General features: G+C 63.1%; 1 protein-coding gene across 1 annotated transcript; it reads left to right on the forward strand.

The window, feature by feature from the left end:
• The first annotated feature begins 141 nt into the window (after nucleotides 1-141).
• On the forward strand, nucleotides 142-21,873 carry HCN2 (hyperpolarization activated cyclic nucleotide gated potassium and sodium channel 2). Its single transcript, XM_043585972.1, has 8 exons — nucleotides 142-761; nucleotides 11,173-11,596; nucleotides 12,132-12,293; nucleotides 12,807-13,025; nucleotides 14,455-14,601; nucleotides 17,972-18,212; nucleotides 18,412-18,576; nucleotides 20,416-21,873. Exons 1-8 carry the CDS (start codon nucleotides 142-144, stop codon nucleotides 21,126-21,128), a joined length of 2,691 nt encoding a protein of 896 aa, XP_043441907.1. The 3' UTR covers nucleotides 21,129-21,873.
• The last annotated feature ends 79 nt before the right edge of the window (nucleotides 21,874-21,952 follow it).

The raw sequence follows: 21,952 nt of genomic DNA on the forward strand, positions 1-21,952 counted from the left end.
CTGCCCCTGCCCCTGCCCCTCCCCGGGGCCCCGCCCCCGCGGCCCCGCCCCAGCCCAGGCCCCGCCTCCCCCCCCTCCCTCGGGCTCGGGCCGGCGGCGGCGGCGGCGGCTCCGCTCCGCACTGCCCGGCGCCGCCTCGCCATGGACGCGCGCGGGGGCGGCGGGCGGCCCGGGGAGAGCCCGGGCGCGACCCCCGCGTCGGGGCCGCCGCCGCCGCCGCCGCCCGCGCCCCCCCAGCAGCAACCGCCGCCGCCGCCGCCGCCCGCGCCCCCCCCGGGCCCCGGGCCTGCGCCCCCCCAGCAGCCGGGCCGGGCCGAGGCGGCACCCCCGGAGGCGACGGACGAGAGCGGCCCGCGGGCCCGGCTCCGCAGCCGCGACAGCTCGTGCGGCCGCCCAGGCACCCCGGGCGCGGCGAGCACCGCCAAGGGCAGCCCGAACGGCGAGTGCGGGCGCGGCGAGCCGCAGTGCAGCCCCGCGGCACTCGAGGGCCCGGCGCGGGGGTCCAAGGTGTCGTTCTCGTGCCGCGGGGCGGGCGCGGGGCCGGGGCCGGCGGATGAGGCGGGCAGCGAGGAGGCGGGCCCCGCGGGGGAGCCGCGCGGCAGCCAGGCCAGCTTCATGCAGCGGCAGTTCGGCGCGCTCCTGCAGCCCGGCGTCAACAAGTTCTCGCTGCGGATGTTCGGCAGCCAGAAGGCCGTGGAGCGCGAGCAGGAGCGCGTCAAGTCGGCGGGGGCCTGGATCATCCACCCGTACAGCGACTTCAGGTGTGGCCCCGGCGGGCGCCGAGGGGGGCGCCGTCCTTGGAGCACCTCGGGGAGGGCGGGGCTGCGCGCCCCGTGGGTGACCTCGGGGCCCCTCGGTGACCTCGGGCGCGTCCGAGACCCGCCCCGTGATGGCCTGGGCGCGGGAGGCTCCGCCCTGGGGCAGGGGTGGGGGTGGGGGGGCTCTGGGAAGCGCGCGCAGGCTCCCGCGGTGACCCCTGAGCGCCCCCTCCCACGCGCCCTGACATCCCCATCCCTGCGGGATGGGCGCGCGTCATGAGCCGCAGGACCAGGGTCTGAGCGCGGAGGGGCGGAGAGGACGAATAGAGGGGAACGTGGGCGCAGGGGAGGCGGCAGAGCGGAAGGAAGGAGGAAGGAAGGGCGCCCGGGAAGGACGTGCCTGGGAGAGGCCGGCGGAGAAGGGGTTAAGCGAACGTGGCTCGCTCCCAAGGTCTCCACCTGCGCCCCACAGCTCAGGGAGGAGCGTTCCGGTCCGCGGGCCTGGGTATTGCGCGAGGAGAGGGCGCTGAGCGTGCTGGGGTCCCCAGGCTGTGTTCTCTGAGCCGCAGCAGCCGGAGCCACTGGGTGGCGTGCCCATGTGTCAGTGGGTGTGTAGACGTTGTCTGTGTTCAGGCGGTTGATAGGTGCAAAGGCTCAGAGCAAGGCCCAGCGCAGGGTCACGGCTGAGTATGTTTGTGGTTCTCGTTCCTGGGTGCGCGCCCTGTGGCCTGCAAGCGTGAAGCGTGCATATCACTGCAGGCTATGTGTGTGATGGGGAGCATGTGACTGCAGGGGGCGTGGGCCGAGCGATCTAGGGGGCAGGCGGGTCCCTAGGGGTGTGTGTGTGTGTGTGTGTGTGTGTGTGTGTGTGTGTGTGTGTGAAGTTAAGTGGCCGTCAGGGAGGTGTGACTTGGCACGCAGAGGGTCTTCACGGGGCCGAATCCCAGGGCGGGCGCGGCTTCAGCACCACGGACAGCGGCCCACGGCGCTCTCGGAACCGCGGGTTTCATCAAGCTCTGGGTCCTGCCCGGAGCCTGAGCCCCTCGCCCCCACCCGGGAACTGGTTCCGCGTTTGCTCCCGGATGTCCGGAGCTGGGAAAGGGGGCTGTGGGATTCTCCCCTGTTCTGACCCTTCCGCAGCTCCAGTGCTTGACAGCTGAGGAAACTGAGGCCCCAGGGGCACACAAGTCAGGGACAGAGACTGGGATTCCACCTGCCTACTCTTCAGACCTTCCCTGGGGGGTGAAGACACCCTTGACCAATGGCTTGAGTTCTGGGAGAGGCCACGGGTGGGGGGACCTGGGGTGTCCGAATGAGGTGCATCTGGATGGTCCTGACCTGCACAGGGGCTCCCCATTCCGTGCAGGTGGTCCAGGCTGGGAGAACTTGGGTCAGTGTTTCTGCTCACGTTCCAGCGACCTGGCCAGCTGGCTGGGAAGGGACATCAGGGACATGGGGGGGGGCAGGGGAAGGTGCCTGCAGAAAGTAGCCATTGCCCTGGGTCTTCTCCAGCACGTCTGCCTGCAGCCAACCTCCCCCCCCGCCCCCCACAACCACCTGCCCACTGCCAGCGGTGGGGGACCCTGGGCTTCCTCTTGGCTGCAGAAGGGGCGGCTTACAGCCTGGGGGGAGGGGATGTCAGGGGGAGGAGCTGGGCTTCCCGGTGCTTGTGCCACTTGGAGCGTGGTCACCTGTGAGGATCTGGGCAGGCCACGTGGTCTGGGCTGGGCAGATAAGCTGTAAAATAGGGTTGAGCAAGCAGGGGGATGGGGACTAGGGGAGACACTGTCAAATTGAAAACAGGGTATTTCCAATCTGGGATGCCGTGGGGCCTCTACAGCCCCCTGTGTCTTAGTGGAGGGCTGATTCAGTATGGACACAGGCCCCAAGCTTCCTGAGGCTCCCTGGGCGGCCCAGGTGCCATGGCAGCACCTTACTAACACTGATTCAGTCATGTCAGCTGTAAAGTGGGAAGGGCACAGAGAAGTTGAGTCACCTGCCCAAAGCTACACAATGAATCGGGGCAAATTGGGGGTTCGCACCCGGGCAGGCTGGCAGCCCAGCCTCTGGCCGCGTCCCATCCAGACCGGGAAGACACGGCAAGGAAAAGGCTTGCTGGAGACTGTTCGAGATATCGGGGTACCCGAAGGCGGGCTGCAGATCGTTGCTATGCTTCTATGCGTGTGTGAGTTTTTGCGAAACTGCTCACGGAGCAAAAGGCGGAGGAGCCTTTCTGGGCCCGCTTTTCCACACGTGCCCCCTTGAAATCTGACCCGACGGTGCCTGCGTCCACACACTGTGCAGGCTCTCAAGCGGAAAGAGATTCTGAGGTGCAGGCTCCCACGCCAGCCCCCACGCCTGCCCAAGACCAGGGTGTCTCCACTTCCCTGAGCTCTCGCTGTTGCTTGCCTGTGAAGCCCTTCCCGTGCCCATCGGCCCGGCCCCCACCTGGCACGGAGAACGGGACGACGGGTGTCCGCTGAACTGGAGCCGCCCTGGCACCGCCTCGTGCGCCAGCGGGCATACACCTTCCAGGGCGTGGGGTGCTTGTGGAGGCCTCGAGGAGGGGGAGCTCTTGGCACGTGGGAGTGGACAGAGGAAGGTGTCCGGGAGGAGAGAGCGTCCGGGGGAAAGGCCAGAAGGCAGCCATCTGCAAAGGGCCCCGTGCTGCCTGCGGCTGGGCTCGCGTCCTCTCTGGGCCTCCCGCCTTGGTTTCCCCAAACGTGAGAGGCGGTGGTGTGAGCAAACGGGGGTGTGTGACTTTCTATGCCATTCCGGCCCCTCCCCCTGTTTCCCTGGAACGACCAGCCTTGGCACACGCTGTCCCCTTCCCCACCCCTGCCCGCACCCCAGCTCTGACCCACTGCCGCCTTGTCTCACGGACGCGCTGCCGGCACACCCCGACGCGGCCATTTCCACTTCATGTTGCTGGCCTGCCTGCCCCTCAGCGCCTGCCGTGGGCCTGAGGGCCCGTGAGGTCCCTGTCACGTCTGGGGTCTCAGGTGTTTGCGAGCTCGCTGAGCTCACACAGGCGCTCCGTGGTGCCCGTCCCTGGGCTGCGATGGACCAGCCCAACCCCTTCTGAGGCTGTTTCTCCGCGTGGAAACCGGGCATGTGGGAGGCACCAGGGCCAGGACGGAGAAGCCCCGGGACCTGTTCCAGAGGGGCTCGCAGGGGGCAGGGGTGGGGGGAGAGGGGGAGCAGGCGGAGAAACAGGTCCAAGGGACAGAGGGAACAGTTTGGGCTTGGGAGGCTTGGTGTTCCTTCTGGGCACCCTGAGGTCCGTGCCCCAATGGGAACAGGTGTCAGAACAAGAGTGCGAGGCAGGGGGGCAGCCACGGGGCCGGTGTGGAGGGCCACAGTCACAGCCGGCACCTCACGGAGTCCCCTCCCCTCCAAAAACATGAGAATATAAGTACAGTTAATTCCCGTTCCTTTCACCTGGACCAGCACTGATTCTAGAGGGCAACAGGCCCCACGTGTGTGAAGCTCATGGGGGAACAGTGGGTGGGCAGGGGACCCCAGCAAGGGTGGCCCCTGTGGGGCCCGGCTGGGACCTGCAGAGACGACCATCACTCATTCTGGGTTGTTCTCCCCCACTGCCTCCTCATGTGGTTGTCACTCTGGTAACTGAGGCAGCCCCGGGGCCCGGGGCCCCGGGCAGGTCTGAAAGTTTGGGCGAGTGGCTTTCAACTTGCTCCTGTCTGTAAGTGCCTCTGAGGTCTGATCTGAGTCTCTGCCGCTGCTGCTGACTTTCCTGCAATGATCCCCAGTTGTCTACCGCGGGGAGGCCCCGTGTGAGGGGAAGAGATGAGTCCTTTCCTGCCCCTCAGAGGCATTTAGACAAAGCCGGGACCAGTGGACGCTGACCTGTGTCTGTGTCACGTTCTCTGGGGTCCCCGGGGGACTGGGCCGGTGGAGGGGCTGGTCTGAAGAACCGGATGGGACTGGAGGCCCCTGTCTCCTACCCCAGATGGCCTGGCGGATCCGAGGGAGATCAGTGTGGGAGCACTGTCTGCAAATCCCCGCATTAACTCACGGGAATAAATCCTGCATTATCCGGGGAGGGGGGGGGCGGGGGCAGGGGTGAGACAAGGGTTTCCCTGGCTCCAGACCCAGCACGGAGGCACGTGGGGTGGGGACAGGGGACAAATCCACTTCCCCAGGTGAGGGTTGAGGCCCAGGGCCCACCTGGTGGAAGGAAGGAAGCTCCATGATCCATATGAAGGGTGAGAGGCCATCTGTGGCCGAGGTCCCCCTCCTCTCTCCAGGGCACTCCTGCCAGAATTTGGAACTTCTGGTCCCTGCTTTAAAAACCTCATGTCTCCAACCCCCTTGCTCCAACATCATGGGGACTGGGCCTCCTCAGACCAGACCCTGCTTCACTTTTCCCCGTCAAGAAGCCGGCCCCAAATCCAGCCACTACAGGCCATTCCATCTCCCTCCTGCCCCCTTCCTAACCTCCCCACTGCCAGCACGGGCCTCTCAAGGTACATTTGTCCGTCTTTCCCCCTCACTTATGGCCTCCCAAGGGCCTGCAGAACCCAGCTCCTGCCCTCAGCCATTTCCTTTCGTGCCTACTCCAGCACCAGGCCACCTGGCCAGCCTTGAGAGGGGAAACCCCAGTGCAGCCACAGGACCTTTGCACCTGCTGCCTCCTCTGCGTGGGGCGCAGGGTCCCCTGAACTCTGTCAAGCAGCTACTTCTCCATTGTCTGCCCAAGTGCCACGCCCTCTGAGCAGCTCTCCCCACCCACTCTGAAGCATCCCACTCACTTATCTGTTGGTGTGGAATGTCTGTCTCCCCCACCCAGCCTGGGGCTCTGAGGGAGAGCTGGGTCTGTGTGGTCGCCAACTGTCCTCCCAGCCTGGCACACACCCTGCCCCCACAGCCTGCCCAGGCCCGGGCTCACCCAGGAATCCGCTGATCTTTCCGGGAGGTGTCTTCCTTTCCTAATCCCTGACACTCGACTCGGATTTGAAACTCCATAAGGGAGGGCTCCTGTCCGCCCTGGCCCTAATCCCTTCAGATTTGCCTGATTTGTAATTCCTGGACTGCTTCCTGCCAGGTTCTTAGTGTTGGGATCCTGCGGGTGGGGTGGGGGGTGGCGGGCTGCCTTGGTTCAACAGCCCTTATCTGGCCTGGAAGTCTCTGCACCTGGGTTCTGTCCCTCAGCACTCGCCGTTCAGGGTGGGGGCCCCAGCTGAAGTCCCGTGCCCCTGTGGGTGCACGCGGGTGCATCTGGGACAGGGCTCCAGGACCTTCTCCCAGCGGCAGGGCACTGGAGCTGAGACGTCCTGGGCCTGGGGGCTGGGGGTCATGGCTGTCGAGCCCCGAGCTCCCTGGGAGACCCTGCATCATCCCAGTGTCCCTGGGGCTGAGCCTGTGTCATTCAGCCAAGAAGGCCGCTGCCCTCCCGGGGCTGTGCTGGAGACAGAACCGAGGGATCCGGGTGCTCCCACAGAAGCAGGGGCCCCTCTGGGGCCTCATTGTTATTTGTCAGGGAAGGTTTTTTCTTTTAATGTTTATTTATTTATTTTGAGAGAGAGAAACAGAGAGACCGTGTGAGCAGGGAGGTGCAGAGAGAGAACAAATCCCAAGCAGGCTCCAAGCTGTCAGCCCCATGTGGGGCTTGATCTGGCAAACCGTGAGATCATGACCTGAGCCAAAATCAAGAGTCAGACACTTAGGGGCGCTTGGGTGGCTCAGTCGGTTAAGCGTCTGACTTTGGCTCAGGTCATGATCTCAGGGTTCGTGGGTTCAGGCCCCACGTCGGGCTCTGTGCTGACAGCTCAGTCTGGAGCCTGCTTCGGATTCTGTGACTCCCTCTCTCTCTCTCTCTTCCCTTCCCCCTGCTCATGCTCTGTCTCTCTCAAAAAATAAACAAACATCAACAAATATATATATATATATATATATATATATATATATATATATAGTGGGATGCTTAACCGACTGAGCCATGTTAGGGAAGATTTTAAAATATGGGATTTAATTACGGTCATTGAAGGCCCTGGGTAGCTGAAAGCTAACGGTGAGCCAGGCCTCTGCTGGCTGCCTGGGGAGGCCCTTGTAGTCCCTGGGCCCCAGTCCTGCTGGGGTGGCCCAGTGAGGGAGGGCTGCCAGGATTGGGCAGATGAGGCACTGAGGCTCAGAGGAGAATGGTTAGTCCCAGGCTGTGCAGCCCAGGAGGGAGGTCAGGGGAGGGGAAGGGGAGGGGCTTAGGGGGAAGACCGGGGTTCCTCCGTCCCCTGACCAGATCCTCTGCCCCAGTCCTTAGGTCCCCCTTGGTGGGTGTGTGCAGGGCCCTCTTCCTCCTCCTGTCCCCTTCCAGGGGACCAGGGGGCTGGTGAGGACAAGGGTCAGGGCCTCGGGCCCCTTTTGGGGCGTCCTGGTTGGAGCAGGTGGGGTACCCTAGTGATGGACCTGGGGATTGGGTCACTCTGCCCCAGAGCTGCTTCAGAGCCCCTGTCCAGCGCTCTGTCCTCTGTGGTCTGACTCCTCATTAGCTCAGGGGACACCATCCAATCTGGGAAGACAGCCCGGATAGAGCGACAGGACCAGGGATCGCTCCCCAGGGACCAGGGGCCGTGGACAGGGCTCCAGGCCTGCAGGAGGAAGGTTAGCCCTAGCCCTAAACAGACGGGCAGCAGACGGAGGACAGGTCCTGAGGGCACCAGGCCTGGATCTCGGTTCTTTGCCCCCACTCCCTGGCGGGGCCACCTCTCTGGTCTGTCAGTGGGGAAGTGTGATGCTTGCTCCTACCCTCATCCCAGGAACAAAGGCAGAGAATGTCTGTGAAGAGTCACCTGTGAAGCCACCTTGCACTCTGGCCATTTAGATTGTTTCTAGACTCCCCCTGGTGGTTTCTAACCGCCCCCACCCATGGTTTCTAGGTCCTCCGGCCTTCTCAGTTACTCTTTCCCTCTTGCTCTGCCCCAGGCGTGTGCCGGAAGTGGGGGAGGGGGCAGGGCAGGCCTCAGCTCAGAGAGGGTGAGGGGTGGGACTACAGTGGAAGCGCTGGGAGGGAGGGTGGGGGGCAGGGAGCAGGCAGGTGGGGCCCCTCATCCCGCACCCCACACCTTGCCTAGATTCAGGCCAAGAAAGGTCCTGAATTTTTAGCAGCCATTCGATTTTGCCCTTAATACTCACCCCCAGGGCACTCAGTCCTTTTAGCTCTCAAGGTCTTCAGGTCTTTGTCCCCATCCCCAGGCCCTCCCATCACAGCCCAGCCGGGGCCTCACGACCACCACCGAGAGGAGGCTCCCGCTGCAGGTGTGGGTGGGACAGGCTCGTGGAGGGCCCTCACAGGCTGCCACTCCCCGGCCCCTTTCTCCCCCATGGAGAGAAGAGTGGGGGTCCCAGGGGCTGTGGGACTGGCGCACGGCCGCATCCACCAACAGCCCAGAGAACTGGGTGTCAGCCCGGGTCTGGCCGCTGCCACCGAGGTGTTAGGCGTTGGGTGCCTTCCAGCCTTTGGCTCTCGAAGACTGAGCTACTGTGAACATCTTGGTACAAATTGCTTTTTAATTTTTCTCTCTTCCTCTTGGACAGTTTCCTTGGGATCACTTCCCCGAAGTGGAGGGCCTGGGCCAGCCGGCACACACGGGGCTAACTGCTGCTCCCCGCAGCGCTGCCCAGAAAGGAGCTCCCAAAACACAGAGCTCACTGTGGCCAAGCCAGTCTGCAGCCTTCGGCTTTGCTTCAAGGTTTTTTTTTTGTTTTTTTTTTTGTTTTTTTAAGTTTACTTATTTTGAGAGAAGGAGCACATGTATTTCAGCCAGGGAGGGGCAGAGAGAGAGGAGAGAGAATCTTAAGCAGGCTCCTCGCTGAGCATGGGGCCCAAAGCGGGGCCCAGTCCCAGGACCCCAGGACCATAACCTGAGCCGAAATCAAGAGTTGGATGGTCAACCGACTGAGCCACCCAGGCACCCCTGGGTCTTATGGCTTTTTATTTATTTGTGCTAATTTGGGCGAACGCTGCAGCCCATGGACCCCTCCTCTGCTCCTCCAGCTGGCCAGCCAGCAGGAGGATCCAGGGAGCCACAGCCTTTAGGGGCCTCTGGGGCCTGTCCCTCCCACAGGTGACAGAGCTTTCTCTAAGTGGATGTGGGGACCCCCACCGTGACGGGGAGGGCACTGGGCCCACGGCAGAGCCCTGCACAAACCTGTCTGGGAGAGTGACGACCTGGAGAGAGCTCACAGGGCTGACGCGATCCAGGGGTGGGGGTCTCTCTCTGCAGTTCTCAGTAAGAGCAATTTCAAATAAGCGACTTTGTTCAAAATTCGAGACTCTCCTTTACCTGGATCTAGACAGGATGTGTGGACCCAGACCCCAGATCTGGGGCACCCGCTCATCACGGAGACCCCCAACCCATAGCCTCAGAGTTCTTTTGTTCTTTTATGTGACATAAAATTTGGCATTTAGTCATTTAAAAGTGTACAAGTGAACGGCATTAAGTACATTCACAATGTTGTGCAGCCATCACCACCATCCATATCCAGAACTTTCTCATCTTCCCTAAAAATCCCCAATCCCCCGAGCCCCCCTTCTGTCCGTGGATGAGCCTGTTCTGGACGTTTCACACACGCGGACTCACACCCCACGAGGTCTGTTGTGTCGCGTTCCCTCCCTGAGCGTCGCAGGTTCAGAGTCCGTCCGCGGGCGGTGGGGGGGGGGGGGGGGCCTCGCTCCTGCTCGCGGCCGAGGGATGTGCGCGTGCGCGGGGAACACGGTCGTCTGTGGACGTGCGCGTGCGCGGTGGACACGCTCATCCGTGGATGTGCGCCTGCGTGGTGGATGCACCTGAGGGGCGTGCGCGTGAGCGGTGGCCACGTTGTGTGAATCTGCTCCCCCATCGAAGTTTCCACCTTTGGCTTTTGTGAATCCTGTTCCTGCGAACACGCATGCGCAGTTATCCTTAGGTTCCTGTTTTCAGTTCATGGGGTTCACACCTAGGAGTGGAACTGATGGGTAAGACCATGATTCTATTTTTTTTTAAGCTTATTTATTTATTTTGAGAGACAGAGCGAGAGCAGGGGCGGGGAGGGTGGGAACAGAGAGAGAGTCCCAGGCAGGCTCCTCGATGTTAGTGCAGAGCCCGACTGGAGGCTCGGTCTCGTGAGCCGTAAGATCATGACCTGAGCCAAAAGCAAGAGTCAGACACTCAACCGACTGAGCCACCCAGGCGCCCCGCTACCGTCTGGACTTTTGAGGACCTAACAGAACAGTTTTTCCTTGGAGTAGTTTTGATTTGCATTTTCTCGATCGCTGCTGTGCTGGGCATCTGTCCACGTGGCCCTTCTGAACCTGTATGTCCTCACGCTTTGTTCAGAACACCAAGCCCAGCCGCCAGCAGATGGCCCTTGAGTGGACAGGCCTTTCCCTGAACGTGCTTCCCAGGCGGAGTGTGGAATGGGCCTCAGGGACTTGGGGGTGGAATCCGCCAGTCAGCACTTTTTCAGGAGAATTTGTCACATGAAATGTCCTCTCTCAGCCTCTCCCAGCCACCCACCTCCAGCCTGGGGGGCCTAGGCCTCTTTCCCCCTGCCCCCCGCCCCCCGGGGTGCTGCCTGAGATGGAAGTTGGGCCAGGAACCCCTTCTGGTGCCTCACTCGAAGCCCTGCTACTCAGGACAGTGTGCGCCCTGCATGCCCCGCCCCCATCCCGCACCCCAGACCCTGTTGTCCCCCACTGTGCCTGCCCCCCCTGCGTGCCCACCGCCCCTTGCTCCAAAGCCCCCTACTCCCTGCCGCCCCAGCTCCTCCTTGCTTGTCCCCCCTTTTCTTTCTCATACGGAATAGTTTTGTGGACACTGACCCTGTGTCCTGCACATTGAACTTTTTTGGTCATGGGCAAGTTTTCACCAATTTGGGGGGCACCTTTTGGGCTCTGCCAGGTCTCCTGCCTTTTTTTTTTTTTAATTAAAAAAATATTTATTTTTGAGAGAGAGAGACAGCACACGAGCAGGGGAGGGGCAGAGAGAGACGGAGACACAGAATCCCAAGCGGGCTCCAGGCTCTGAGCTGTCAGCACACAAATTGATGGGGGGCCCGAACTCACGAACCGGGAGATGGTGACCTAAGCCAGTTGGTGGGAAACTCCACCAACCGAGCCACTCACGCGCCCCTCTCCAGTTTCTTTAAGGAGGGAAGGTCGTGGGCCGGCTAGAGGAGCCCAGGCTGTGGGGGCCCAGCGGGCAGTGGGGGTCATCAGGGGGTGGGAGGGCTTCCTGGAGTTGGGGTACACACTGTGATTCGAGGCCCAAGTCTTAGCTTGGAGGAGCCGAGCTCCGGGCTGGCCCTCGAAGGCCTGTGTGTGCTTGCGCGCACCGCCGTGGGGACAGCGTGCCCTGCGGCTGCGTGCCACGTGGGCCAAGGCCTGGCGGCGTGACGGCCCACGCTTCGCCCCCAGGTTCTACTGGGACTTCACCATGTTGCTCTTCATGGTGGGAAACCTCATCATCATACCTGTGGGCATCACCTTCTTCAAGGATGAGACCACCGCCCCGTGGATCGTGTTCAACGTGGTCTCGGACACGTTCTTCCTCATGGACCTGGTGCTGAACTTCCGCACGGGCATCGTGATCGAGGACAACACGGAGATCATCCTGGACCCCGAGAAGATCAAGAAGAAGTACCTGCGCACGTGGTTCGTGGTGGACTTCGTGTCTTCCATCCCCGTGGACTACATCTTCCTCATCGTGGAGAAGGGCATCGACTCCGAGGTCTACAAGACGGCGCGCGCGCTGCGCATCGTGCGCTTCACCAAGATCCTCAGCCTCCTGCGGCTGCTGCGTCTGTCGCGCCTCATCCGCTATATCCACCAGTGGGAGGAGGTGAGCGCCGGGCCCGCGGGCAGGTGCTGCCGGCGGGTGCGGGCAGGGGAGGCTCGGGGAGGGGCTGCGAGGGGCAGGGTCATGGGGGCCGCAGGCGGAGCCCTCCACGCATTCGCGCCCCCCCCCCCGCTTCATTCTGCCCTGTAAAGGGGGGATCCCGCCCCTCGCCCCCACTGGCGGCAGCGAAAACAGGCCCAGAGGAGCGAGGTCACGCCCCCTCTGCCCCGAGTGAGCCGCTTCCGGACTGTCCTCCAGCCCGCTGCCGGCAATATCGCCCCCAGTTTCTGGGGCCGCGGCAAGGCTGGGGGGGGGGGGGCAGCGGGTGGGGACGGGGTGGGAGGGGACCTGGGCCACGCGCTCTCGTCAACCCGGAGGGCGACGGGCTGGGGGGTGGGGTTAGAGCTTGCGGTGAGGCGGGGACGCCCGTCGCAGGTCTCGGGGGCTGGGGGTCCGGGCCCGGGGGCGTCTTCCTCCCACCGCCCCGGTGGGTGAGAGGCGGCGGGCGGGGGACCCTCACGCCGCGCCCCGCCCGCAGATCTTCCACATGACCTATGACCTGGCGAGCGCGGTGATGCGCATCTGCAACCTCATCAGCATGATGCTGCTGCTGTGTCACTGGGACGGCTGCCTGCAGTTCCTGGTGCCCATGCTGCAGGACTTCCCGCGGAACTGCTGGGTCTCCATCAACGGCATGGTGGTGAGCGTCCGGCCCACCGTGGCGCGCAGTCCCCGGACCCCGCCCACCCCAGTGCCCGCCTCAGGTGCACGCAGTGTCCGGACCCCCCCCCCCCCGACCCCCCCCCCCGCAGTGACCGCCTGGGTGCTCTGGTGACTTTGAGACCTTCAGACCCCAGCCGCTGAGAGGCGGCTTGTTGACCAGAGTGCCTAGGACAGCTCTGGCACCACACACAATGTCAGCAACGTTTCCTCTGTGTCCACTCTTTACTTACATACACTATGTCGAAGAGGGCTTGTGGTACCCTGACCCTGAAGTGGGAAAGCAGTATCTTGGGCCGGAAGAGAGAAGACCCCACCGAGGGAGGGCGCAAGCACCCGTGTGGATTCCTGGCTGAGACGCTGACCATTAAGAAGGGCGAGTCCCGGGGCCGGACGTGGGCCTAGATGGCAGGATGGGCGGGTGGGGCCCCTGAGGTCAAGGGACTCCCCGGGGTGGCGACCGCAGGCCCACCTGCCCCTCGTGGCTTTGCAGAACCACTCGTGGAGCGAGCTCTACTCCTTTGCGCTCTTCAAGGCCATGAGCCACATGCTGTGCATCGGGTACGGGCGGCAGGCCCCCGAGAGCATGACCGACATCTGGCTGACCATGCTGAGCATGATCGTGGGCGCCACGTGCTACGCCATGTTCATCGGCCACGCCACCGCCCTCATCCAGTCGCTGGACTCCTCTCGGCGCCAGTACCAGGAGAAGGTCTGAGGGCAGGCGGAGTCTGGAGGTCTGGGGGGCCCGCCCTGCTGTCCCCCAGCTCCCTGTGTCGTGCCTAGGACAGGGGCCGGCAGGGAATGTGGGGGCTGAGGACCCTAGAGGGGTCCGTGGCTGCGATTAGGGGGAGTTGGAAGGTCCCCAAGACAGTGAGGAAGCTCGGGGCCCTTTAGGAGGAGGGCAGTCCGGAGCCTGGGTGGGAGACATGGTGGGAAGGGTTGAGGGGGACACAAGCTGAGGATAGGGTGGGAGCTGCGGTGGGGGGGGGGGGAGGTCCCAACGGAGCAAGGCCAGTCCATGGCGCATCAGGGAGCCCCTGGGGGCTGCCTAGGAGGCGGGGCTCATCACCCCAGGGGTCTCTGGGCCAGCGTGGGCGAGGCCAGAGCAGGGAAGCACAGAGAGGGGTCCAGGAATCCTGGGGTCACTTGAGGACGTGCTGGGTGACTGAACCCACTGAGGAGGCTCCTGGGGGAGCAAAAGGATGTCTGGCCCCTCGGACCTGGCCTTTGGCGGGGGGCAGCCCCCCTCTGGGGGGGTGGCGCCAGGGCCCCCGGAAGGGGGCAGGAGGGGCCAAGGGGAGTGGGCAGAGGCCCCGTGTGCTGGCCCTTTCTCGAGTTCTGCCTCGAGCTCCACCCTGCCTCAGTGTCCCCCTTCAATGCCGAGGTGTGCTCGGCTCTCCGGGACACAGCCCCGTCCGTCCTGCACTGCTGCCTAGTGGCCGGTCCTGGCTGGGCAGCTGCGAGCGCCCCCCCCCCCCCCAGCCCCACAGCAGCGACGGCTGGGTCGGCCGGGTCAGCTGGGCCTGGTGCCAGGCGCCCCGGCTGTCCGGAAGCCACGGGTCTCACACCCAAACATGAGCTGGTGCTGCCACCCGCCTGGCATCACGGGTTCCGCTGAGCTCAGGGCAGCTGTGTCCGGGTGGAGCCGGGGCGGAAACGGGGCTGGGGGCACCCTGGGAGCACCATCCTGGGGACAGCAGGGCCTGGCACCCGTCTAGTGCCCACAGCCCCGCCCTGCTCAGGAGGGGCTGAGCCGGTGGTTTCTGGAAAGCTCTCTGGGGAGGGGAGGCAGGGCCACTGACCGATTCGGGAGCCTCTGGGATGGGCTCCGGCATCCTGGGGGACCTGGGGAGTCTGGCCCAGCCCACTGTGAGGGCCTAGAGCCAAGCTGACCCCCCACTTCTCGGGGGGGGGTTCCCAGATAAAATCCAGGACACAAAGAGTAACTTACCTTCGCATAAGCACGGGCCAAATATTGCACGGGTACCGTTAAATATTTTTGCTGTTTATTTGAAACTCAGATTTAACTGGGCACCTCGTGTTGCCGTTGTTGAAGCTGGCAGGCGTGTCTGGGCTGCAGCAGGGGCCGCCGGAGGTGGCAGCCGCTGACCCGGGTCCCCCCCCCCCCCCCCACACAGTACAAGCAGGTGGAGCAGTACATGTCCTTCCACAAGCTGCCCGCCGACTTCCGCCAGAGGATCCACGACTACTACGAGCACCGCTACCAGGGCAAGATGTTCGACGAGGACAGCATCCTGGGAGAGCTCAACGGGCCCCTGCGGGAGGTGAGGCGGGGCCACGGGGCTGTCCCTGCTGCCAGGCCCTCCTTCCTGGGGTTGAGCGGGGGGGGGGGGGGGGGGGGGGGGGGGGCTGGCCCTGGCCCTGGCCCGGCTGCAGCTAGATGTGTCCTCCTCAGGCTCTGACCCTCAGCAGGTGCCCCTCTGTGAGTCTCCACGTGCTGCACCCCCACGATGCCCCTCGGCGCCCCAGACCCCGCTTCTGCAGAAGTCCCGGGTCCCCCCCAGCCACTGCCTGATTCCCCTTACCCCGTCTGGGGTCCGAGCTGGACAGAGGGGAGGCGGCCCGGAGCTGGCGAGCCCAGGGTGGTGGTCGGGCTTTGCTAAGCACAGGAGCCCTGCCGAGCACCGGCTTTGGGCGCCGGCTCTGCCGGGACAGCCCGTGTGACCTCTGGCGAAGTTCCTGGGGCAGCTGTAATCAGTTCCCGCCAGCTGGGCGGCTTCACACCCCAGAGATGTGTTCTTTCACATTCTGGAGCCTAGAAATCCGAGATCCAGGTGTGGCGGGGCCACGCCCCCTCCAGGGGCTCCGGGAGGGGCGGTCCTTCCTGCTTCTCCCGGCTCCTGGTGGGAGTCCTCGGTGTCCCTCGGCTTGTGGACACCTCTCCCCGATCTCTGCCTCTGCCGTTACCTGGCCTCCTTCCCTGTGTCCCCCCACCCCTCTCTCTTTTTTTTTTTATGTTTATTTTTGAGAGAGAGTGTGAGCAGGGGCGGGGCAGAGAGGGGGACAGAGGATCTGAAGCGGGCTCTGCGCTGACAGCAAGAGAGCCCATGTGGGGCTCGAACCCACAAACCATGAGATCAAGAGTCGCGTGCTCTACCCACTGAGCCAGCCAGGCGCCCCACAGCGCAGTAGCTCTTAGTGTATTTAGAATTGTGCGGCATTACCCCCGTCTAACCCACAGCACCCTTGAACCCCAGGACACCGCTGGCGGCTAGTCGTCACTCCCCATGCCACCCCCCAGCTCCTGGCAAGCCGTGTTTGGTCACTATTTGCTCACACGGTTCCAAAGTCACATTTACAGAAACACGTATGTCCAGACAATCTCTGGCTCCCGTCCTGACTTCCTCCCGCCACATCTCCCATTTCCTTCTTCGATGCAAACCCAAGGCGTGGCCACCGCTCTCAGCTGCCTTCACTGGACCCTTCGGGCTGTGGGGGCCTCCAGGCACCGAGGCCCCAGGGTCCGCCCTCCTTTCCCCTGAGTTTCTGGCACGCACCTCTGGAGTTTTGCTCATGTATTTGGGACGGGGCTGAGGGATGAGGGGAGGGTCCAGGCCCTCTGGGCAGCCAGCAGCGCTGTGAGGCACCCAGCCCCAAATGCACACGTGAGAGGGGCGTCTGGGCTCTTTATGTGATGAAAGGCTGTTTTGTGTTTCTCCTTCTGTGAACCGGCCATAGGTTGCGTTTGTATTTCTACAGGATTTTTCATCCTTTTGTCATCTTACAAATCCTTTATGTGTGGAGGACTTCACGTGATGCAAATCTGCACCCCGGTGGCTTTTAACTTTGCTTATTGAGTGTGTGTGTGTGTCTGTGTGTGTGTTTTGCCGTGCGGGATTTTCATGCTCTATGAGTGCTTGCTGTACACAGCAGGTGTTAAATGTGTGCCTGCTGCACAGAGTGGGTGTGCAGTGGTCAGTGTCTATCTTCTGTACACAGCAGGCGCTCTGTGTGCTTCCTCCACACACTAGGTACTCAGTACCTAATTGCTGCACAGAGTAGGTGTTGAATACCTACTGTCTGTATACAGTAGGTGCACAGTACATACGTGCCGACATAGTAGGCCCCAATACCTGGCTCCCGTCAACAGCAGGTGCACAGTACATGCTTGCTGTGCCACCCAACTGTGGGGGTTCACCCACACTTCCTTATAGCACTTCTGCAGTTCTGCTTGTTGGGCTCATCCTGGACTATCCCGTGGGGACGGGATGCGGGTTCACCTTCTGCTCTCGGGCTGAGACGTCTGGTTTGGCCTCGGAAGTTGTGGGGCAACCCTCAACTCGCCGCGTCGTGCCTGGGCACGTTTCTGGCCTCCCGGTGTCTCCCGCCGGCCCGCCTGCTCTGTGTGCCAAGCCCACACGGAGTCTGGAGGCCGCACAGCGTGTTTCAGTGTGCTGGGGGGTCAGTCGCCCCTTCTGCTCTTCGGCACGAGCAGGCTTCCCTGCGATTTTTGCTCATTTGTTCTGAACGGCCTTGCGTAGCTTCAGTAATTAACGAGCAAACCTGATGGTGTTTTCTTTGGGAGCACGTTACGTGTGTGGATGAATAGGGAGAACCGTCGTCTTTGGTCCTCGTGACGGTGACGAGCTCTGCCTAATGACCGTGCCTTTTGGGGGGCTCTCCAAGCTCCCCTCACTCAGGTCCGGACATTTCTTGACCTCGTGCCGTGCTGTTTTACTTTGCTCTCTGTGCTGGTGTCAACGGGGTCTTCCCATGTGTTGTGTCTTCTTCTGAGTGGTTTTTGTTTGTATACGTAAAAGCCATTGAGTTTCCTTTTAAGGTTAAGCTTCCCTTTTTATTGAAATGTATCTTACAGAAAAAGTGCCCACGTCGTGAGGGCACACTGGACGGATGAGAGCGACACCCTCGTGTACCCACTGCTTGGATTGAATGTGGGACATTTCCACCCCTCTCAGAGGTTCCTTGCCGGGGGTGACCATCACCCTGGTCTCTGCCACCACTGATTCATTTTACAGTTCTTGGGTTTTATGTTGATTTTTCTAATCGCTTGCTATTTTGACTCTTAATGTTGTAGTCGTACGTGGAGTCTTTTGGATCTTCCAGGTCCGTCATATTAAAAGAGTAAAGAGATTTAGTGTCACTGTTTCTTTCCCAGTCCTCATGTCTCCGATTGCCTTTTTCTTGTCTAATTGCACTGGCCAGCATTGCTAATACAGCGTTAAATGGCAGGGTGTCACTGCACATTTTTTTCTTGCTCTTGCCCCTGGCGGCAAAACCCTTCGATGTCTGCCCTGTAAGTAAGATGCCGGCTTTTGGCCCGAGTATTTGAAACTCCTTTCATGGGGCGCCTGGGCGGCTCAGTCGGTTGAGCGTCCGACTTCAACTCAGGTCACGATCTCGCGGTCCGTGAGTTCGAGCCCCGTGTCAGGCTCTGGGCTGACGGCTCAGAGCCTGGAGCCTGTTTCCGATTCTGTGTCTCCCTCTCTCTCTGCCCCTCCCCCGTTCATGCTCTGTCTCTCTCTGTCTCAGAAATAAATAAACGTTAAAAAAAAATTAAAACTCCTCTCATAGATGAAGAAACTGCGGGTGTGCAGGAGAGGCAGCCCCTAAAGGAGGGCGAGACGGAAACAAAAACCTGCGCCCTGTGTCACCCCCTGCTTCCTGCCCCTACAGGAGATCGTCAACTTCAACTGCCGGAAGCTGGTGGCCTCAATGCCACTGTTTGCCAACGCCGACCCCAACTTTGTCACGGCCATGCTGACCAAACTCAAATTCGAGGTCTTCCAGCCCGGTGACTACATCATCCGAGAAGGCACCATCGGCAAGAAGATGTACTTCATCCAGCACGGTGTGGTCAGCGTGCTCACCAAGGGCAACAAGGAGATGAAGCTCTCTGATGGCTCCTATTTTGGGGGTGAGCCGGGGACCAGGGGCTGGTGAGAGCTGGACCCCCTTCCTGGGGGTGGGGCAGGCGGGGAGCCTGCAGGGGTGATGCTGTGGGCATCAGGAAGGACCTGCGGAAGGGCCCTACTAGCAGAGGGGAGGAGGCGGGATGGGCGCCGGCGGGTGTGGCCCGGAAGCTGAGGTCGTCTCCCTCGGCCGCGCGCGCGCAGAGATCTGCCTGCTGACGCGGGGCCGGCGCACGGCCAGCGTGCGCGCCGACACCTACTGCCGCCTCTACTCGCTGAGCGTGGACCACTTCAACGAGGTGCTGGAGGAGTACCCCATGATGCGGCGGGCCTTCGAGACTGTCGCCATCGACCGCCTGGACCGCATCGGTGAGGGGGCTGCTCGGGGCGGGGCGGGGTGGCGGGGCATCCGGCGAGATAAGGTGGTGTCACCCAGCTGACCGCAAGTCCCCTTGTAGTCCCCAGACCAGACTCTCTGACCTGCTTTGTCCCTTGGCCAAACATAGTCCCGGTTCCCCAGGAAAGAGCAAGTGCAGAGTGTTTCCAGTTGTGCACAACTTCTGCTCACTTGGCAGAGATTTGTGTGGCACCTGCAGCGTGCCAGGAGGTGTGGACGCTGGACCAAGAGGCTGGCTCGGAGGCCACCCTCGGGCTTATGTCACAGAGGAGGGGGTGGGGGTGGCAGGGCTTCTGCGCGATGCTGAGTAGAGGCCAGGCTGGGTAGCTGTTGCCAGGTAGAAAGGGACAAAGTACATTCTAGGAGTGAACACAGCATGTGCAAAGAAAGGCCTGGGGCGGGGGGGGGGGGGGGGGGGGGGGGGAGGCCTGGAGCCCAGGGAGTTGGAGAAGCTGGGAGGTCGGGGAGGCAGGCAGGGACCAGGTACACGGGACCTACCGGGCTGCGGATGGGAGTTTGGACTGGGAGCAGTAGGGAGCCATGGATGATTCCGGGCAGGGAAGGGTAGCATACAGGAGAGAGATGGCGGCCTGGCCTCGGGTGTAGGGAGAGCCAAAGGGTAACCTCGGCAACGGTCGGGAGGTGGGGCCCTCAGCACTTGCTGCTGACTAGACACGCGAGTCAGAGAGGTGGTGGCCCCTGGTGCTATTTTTGGAAGTGAAGACAAGTGGGAAAGGACTGGGTGGAATGCAGTGGTGTTAGAGGAAAGACTTCCCAGCATACAGAAAGCATTCAATTCATGTTTGCATACAACAGGCACTCAATAGTGTGCTCTATACATAGGTGCTCAGCATATCCGTGAGTGGCAGGTGCTTAGAGGTGTTTGCGATACACAGTAGGCTCTCGACATACGCTTGCTCCACACGGTGCGCACTTAGCACCCGGGCTGCGTACAGCCGAGTGTTCTAGGTGTGTTGCTGTATACTGCAGGTACTCAATACACTGATCACTGTACGTAGGAGGTACATTGCATGCTCGCTACGGTGTCTCATACCTGCTTTGTGTACACAGCAGGCACTTTAAGTGCTTGCTGTACACTGTGGGTGTGCAATACGTGTCTCCTGTATGCAAGAAGTGCCCCGGGCATGCTGGAGGTATACAGTAGGTGTCTCGTGCCTGCTTTGCCTATGCAGTAGGTGCTCTAATGTGGTTGGCTACACACAAGTACTTGATTAATACTGTATACAGTAGGTACTCCATACCTGCCTGTTACATACAGCAGCAGGTCATGCGTGCTTATTGTACACAGTAGGCGCTCAGTTTTGCTGGCTACACTACACACAGAAGACACTTGGTACCTATTTGCTGTAGGCAGGAGGGGCTCCGTGCGCGCTTGCTGTGTAGAGTGCTTACTTGTACGCAACGGTTTCTTGACGAGTGTGCCAGCTCTATGTCGTAGGTGTCCGACACCTGCCCGCTGCTCTACACTGCACGCTCTCCGTGCGCTTGCTCTATACAGCAGGTGCTCCATACGTGCCTGTCATGCACAGCGGGCGCTCAGATTCTGGCCTAAGATGTGCAAAAGGTGCTCGGTGCGTGTCAGCTACAGCAGGTAGGTAGGTACGAGCGGGGGCATGGTGCACACTGGCTGTGCCGACGAGGCGCTGACAGCCTGACGCAGTGCACGCAGCGGTGTGCGCCCTGGATGGGCAGAACAGGTGCCCAGTACCTGCGGACCCGCTGCCGGAGGCGCGCCGCGGATGCACACGCCCCAGGGCTGCAGCCCCCTGACGCCCCTGCCCCGCCCCCAGGCAAGAAGAACTCCATCCTGCTGCACAAGGTACAACACGATCTCAACTCGGGCGTGTTCAACAACCAGGAGAACGCCATCATCCAAGAGATCGTCAAATACGACCGCGAGATGGTGCAGCAGGCAGAGCTGGGCCAGCGCGTGGGCCTCTTCCCGCCGCCGCCGCCTCCGCAGGTCACCTCGGCCATCGCCACGCTGCAGCAGGCCGTGGCCATGAGCTTCTGCCCGCAGGTGGCGCGCCCGCTCGTGGGGCCACTGGCCCTTGGCTCGCCACGCCTCGTGCGCCGCCCGCCCCCGGGGCCCGGGCCCGCGCCCTCCGCCGCCGCCGCCGCCGCCGCCTCGCCGGGACCCGCGCCCGCCGCCAGTCCCCCGGGCGCGCCCGCCAGCCCCCGGGCGCCTCGGACCTCGCCCTACGGCGGCGCGCCCGGCTCCCCCGCCGCACCCCGCGCCGGACCCGCGCTGCCCGCGCGCCGCCTGAGCCGCGCCTCGCGCCCGCTGTCGGCCTCGCAGCCGTCGCTGCCCCACGGCGCGCCCGGCCCGGGCCCCGCGGCCTCCGCGCGTCCGGCCAGCAGCTCCACGCCGCGCTTGGGGCCGGCGCCCGCCACCCGAGCCGCCGCGCCCAGCCCGGACCGCAGGGACTCGGCCTCGCCCGGCGCCGCCGGCGGCCTCGACCCCCTGGACTCTGCGCGCTCGCGCCTCTCGTCCAACTTGTGACCTTCGCCGTGCCGCCCCGCGGGCCCAGGCGGGCCGGGGGCGGGGCCGTCATCCACACCAAAGCCATGCCATCGCGCGCTGCCCCGGCCGTCGTCGGCCGCCCGCCCCAGAAGCCATAGAGGAGTCCTAGGTAGTTGTAGTCGGACGGGCGGGCCGGGGCGGCGCGGCAGCCCCCTCCGAGCCCCCGCCGTGCCCTTCATCGCCCTGCGCCCACCCACATCGTCCTTGCCCCCGGCGGCGGCCTCGCCTGAGTGCGTGCGAGGGGGCCCCCCTTCACCTCGGTGCCTCAGTTCCCCCAACTGTGAAGCGGGGACGGGGACGGCCCCGTGGCCGAAAGGAGACGGCTGTGGAGTCCTGCCCGCCCCCACCCTCGTAGGTGGCCCGTCCGATGAGGATTCTGTTTTTTAAGTGCAATACTTGGCCCGCCGGCTTCCCGCTGCCCCCATCGCGCTCACGCAATAACCGGCCCGGCCCCCCCCACCCCCCCCTCCCCGACCCCGTCCGCGCGCGCGGCCCGCGGTGACCTCCCCCCCCTCCCCCCCCCCCCCGGGAGCGGGCACACCCCGCCCCCTCCGGCGCCCAGGGGCGGGCAGTCCTGGCTGCGCCCGGGCGCGGGGGTCGGAGGTGAGGCCGGGCCGCCGTGATGAATGTACCGACGGGCCGAGGCAGCAGCGCCCCCACCGCGCTCCACGCCCCTAACCCCCACACCCCCATTCCGCGCAATAAACGACAGCATTGGCGTCCAGCCTGCCGGCCTCTGACTGCTTGGTGCCGGGGCCCAGCTGCTCGGGTGCCCCGAGACCGGCGGGAGACGCTCGACCCCA

Source organism: Prionailurus bengalensis, chromosome A2 (genome assembly GCF_016509475.1).
Source record: "Prionailurus bengalensis isolate Pbe53 chromosome A2, Fcat_Pben_1.1_paternal_pri, whole genome shotgun sequence".
Classification (NCBI taxonomy): domain Eukaryota; kingdom Metazoa; phylum Chordata; class Mammalia; order Carnivora; family Felidae; genus Prionailurus; species Prionailurus bengalensis.

Coding starts and splice junctions, on each gene's coding strand:
- HCN2 (XM_043585972.1), top strand. CDS start 142: ATGGACGCGCGCGGGGGCGGCGGGCGGCCCGGGGAGAGCCCGGGCGCG. Junction 12,294..12,806: donor TCTCCATCAACGGCATGGTG/GTGAGCGTCCGG, acceptor GTGGCTTTGCAG/AACCACTCGTGGAGCGAGCT. Junction 13,026..14,454: donor GGCGCCAGTACCAGGAGAAG/GTCTGAGGGCAG, acceptor CCCCCCACACAG/TACAAGCAGGTGGAGCAGTA.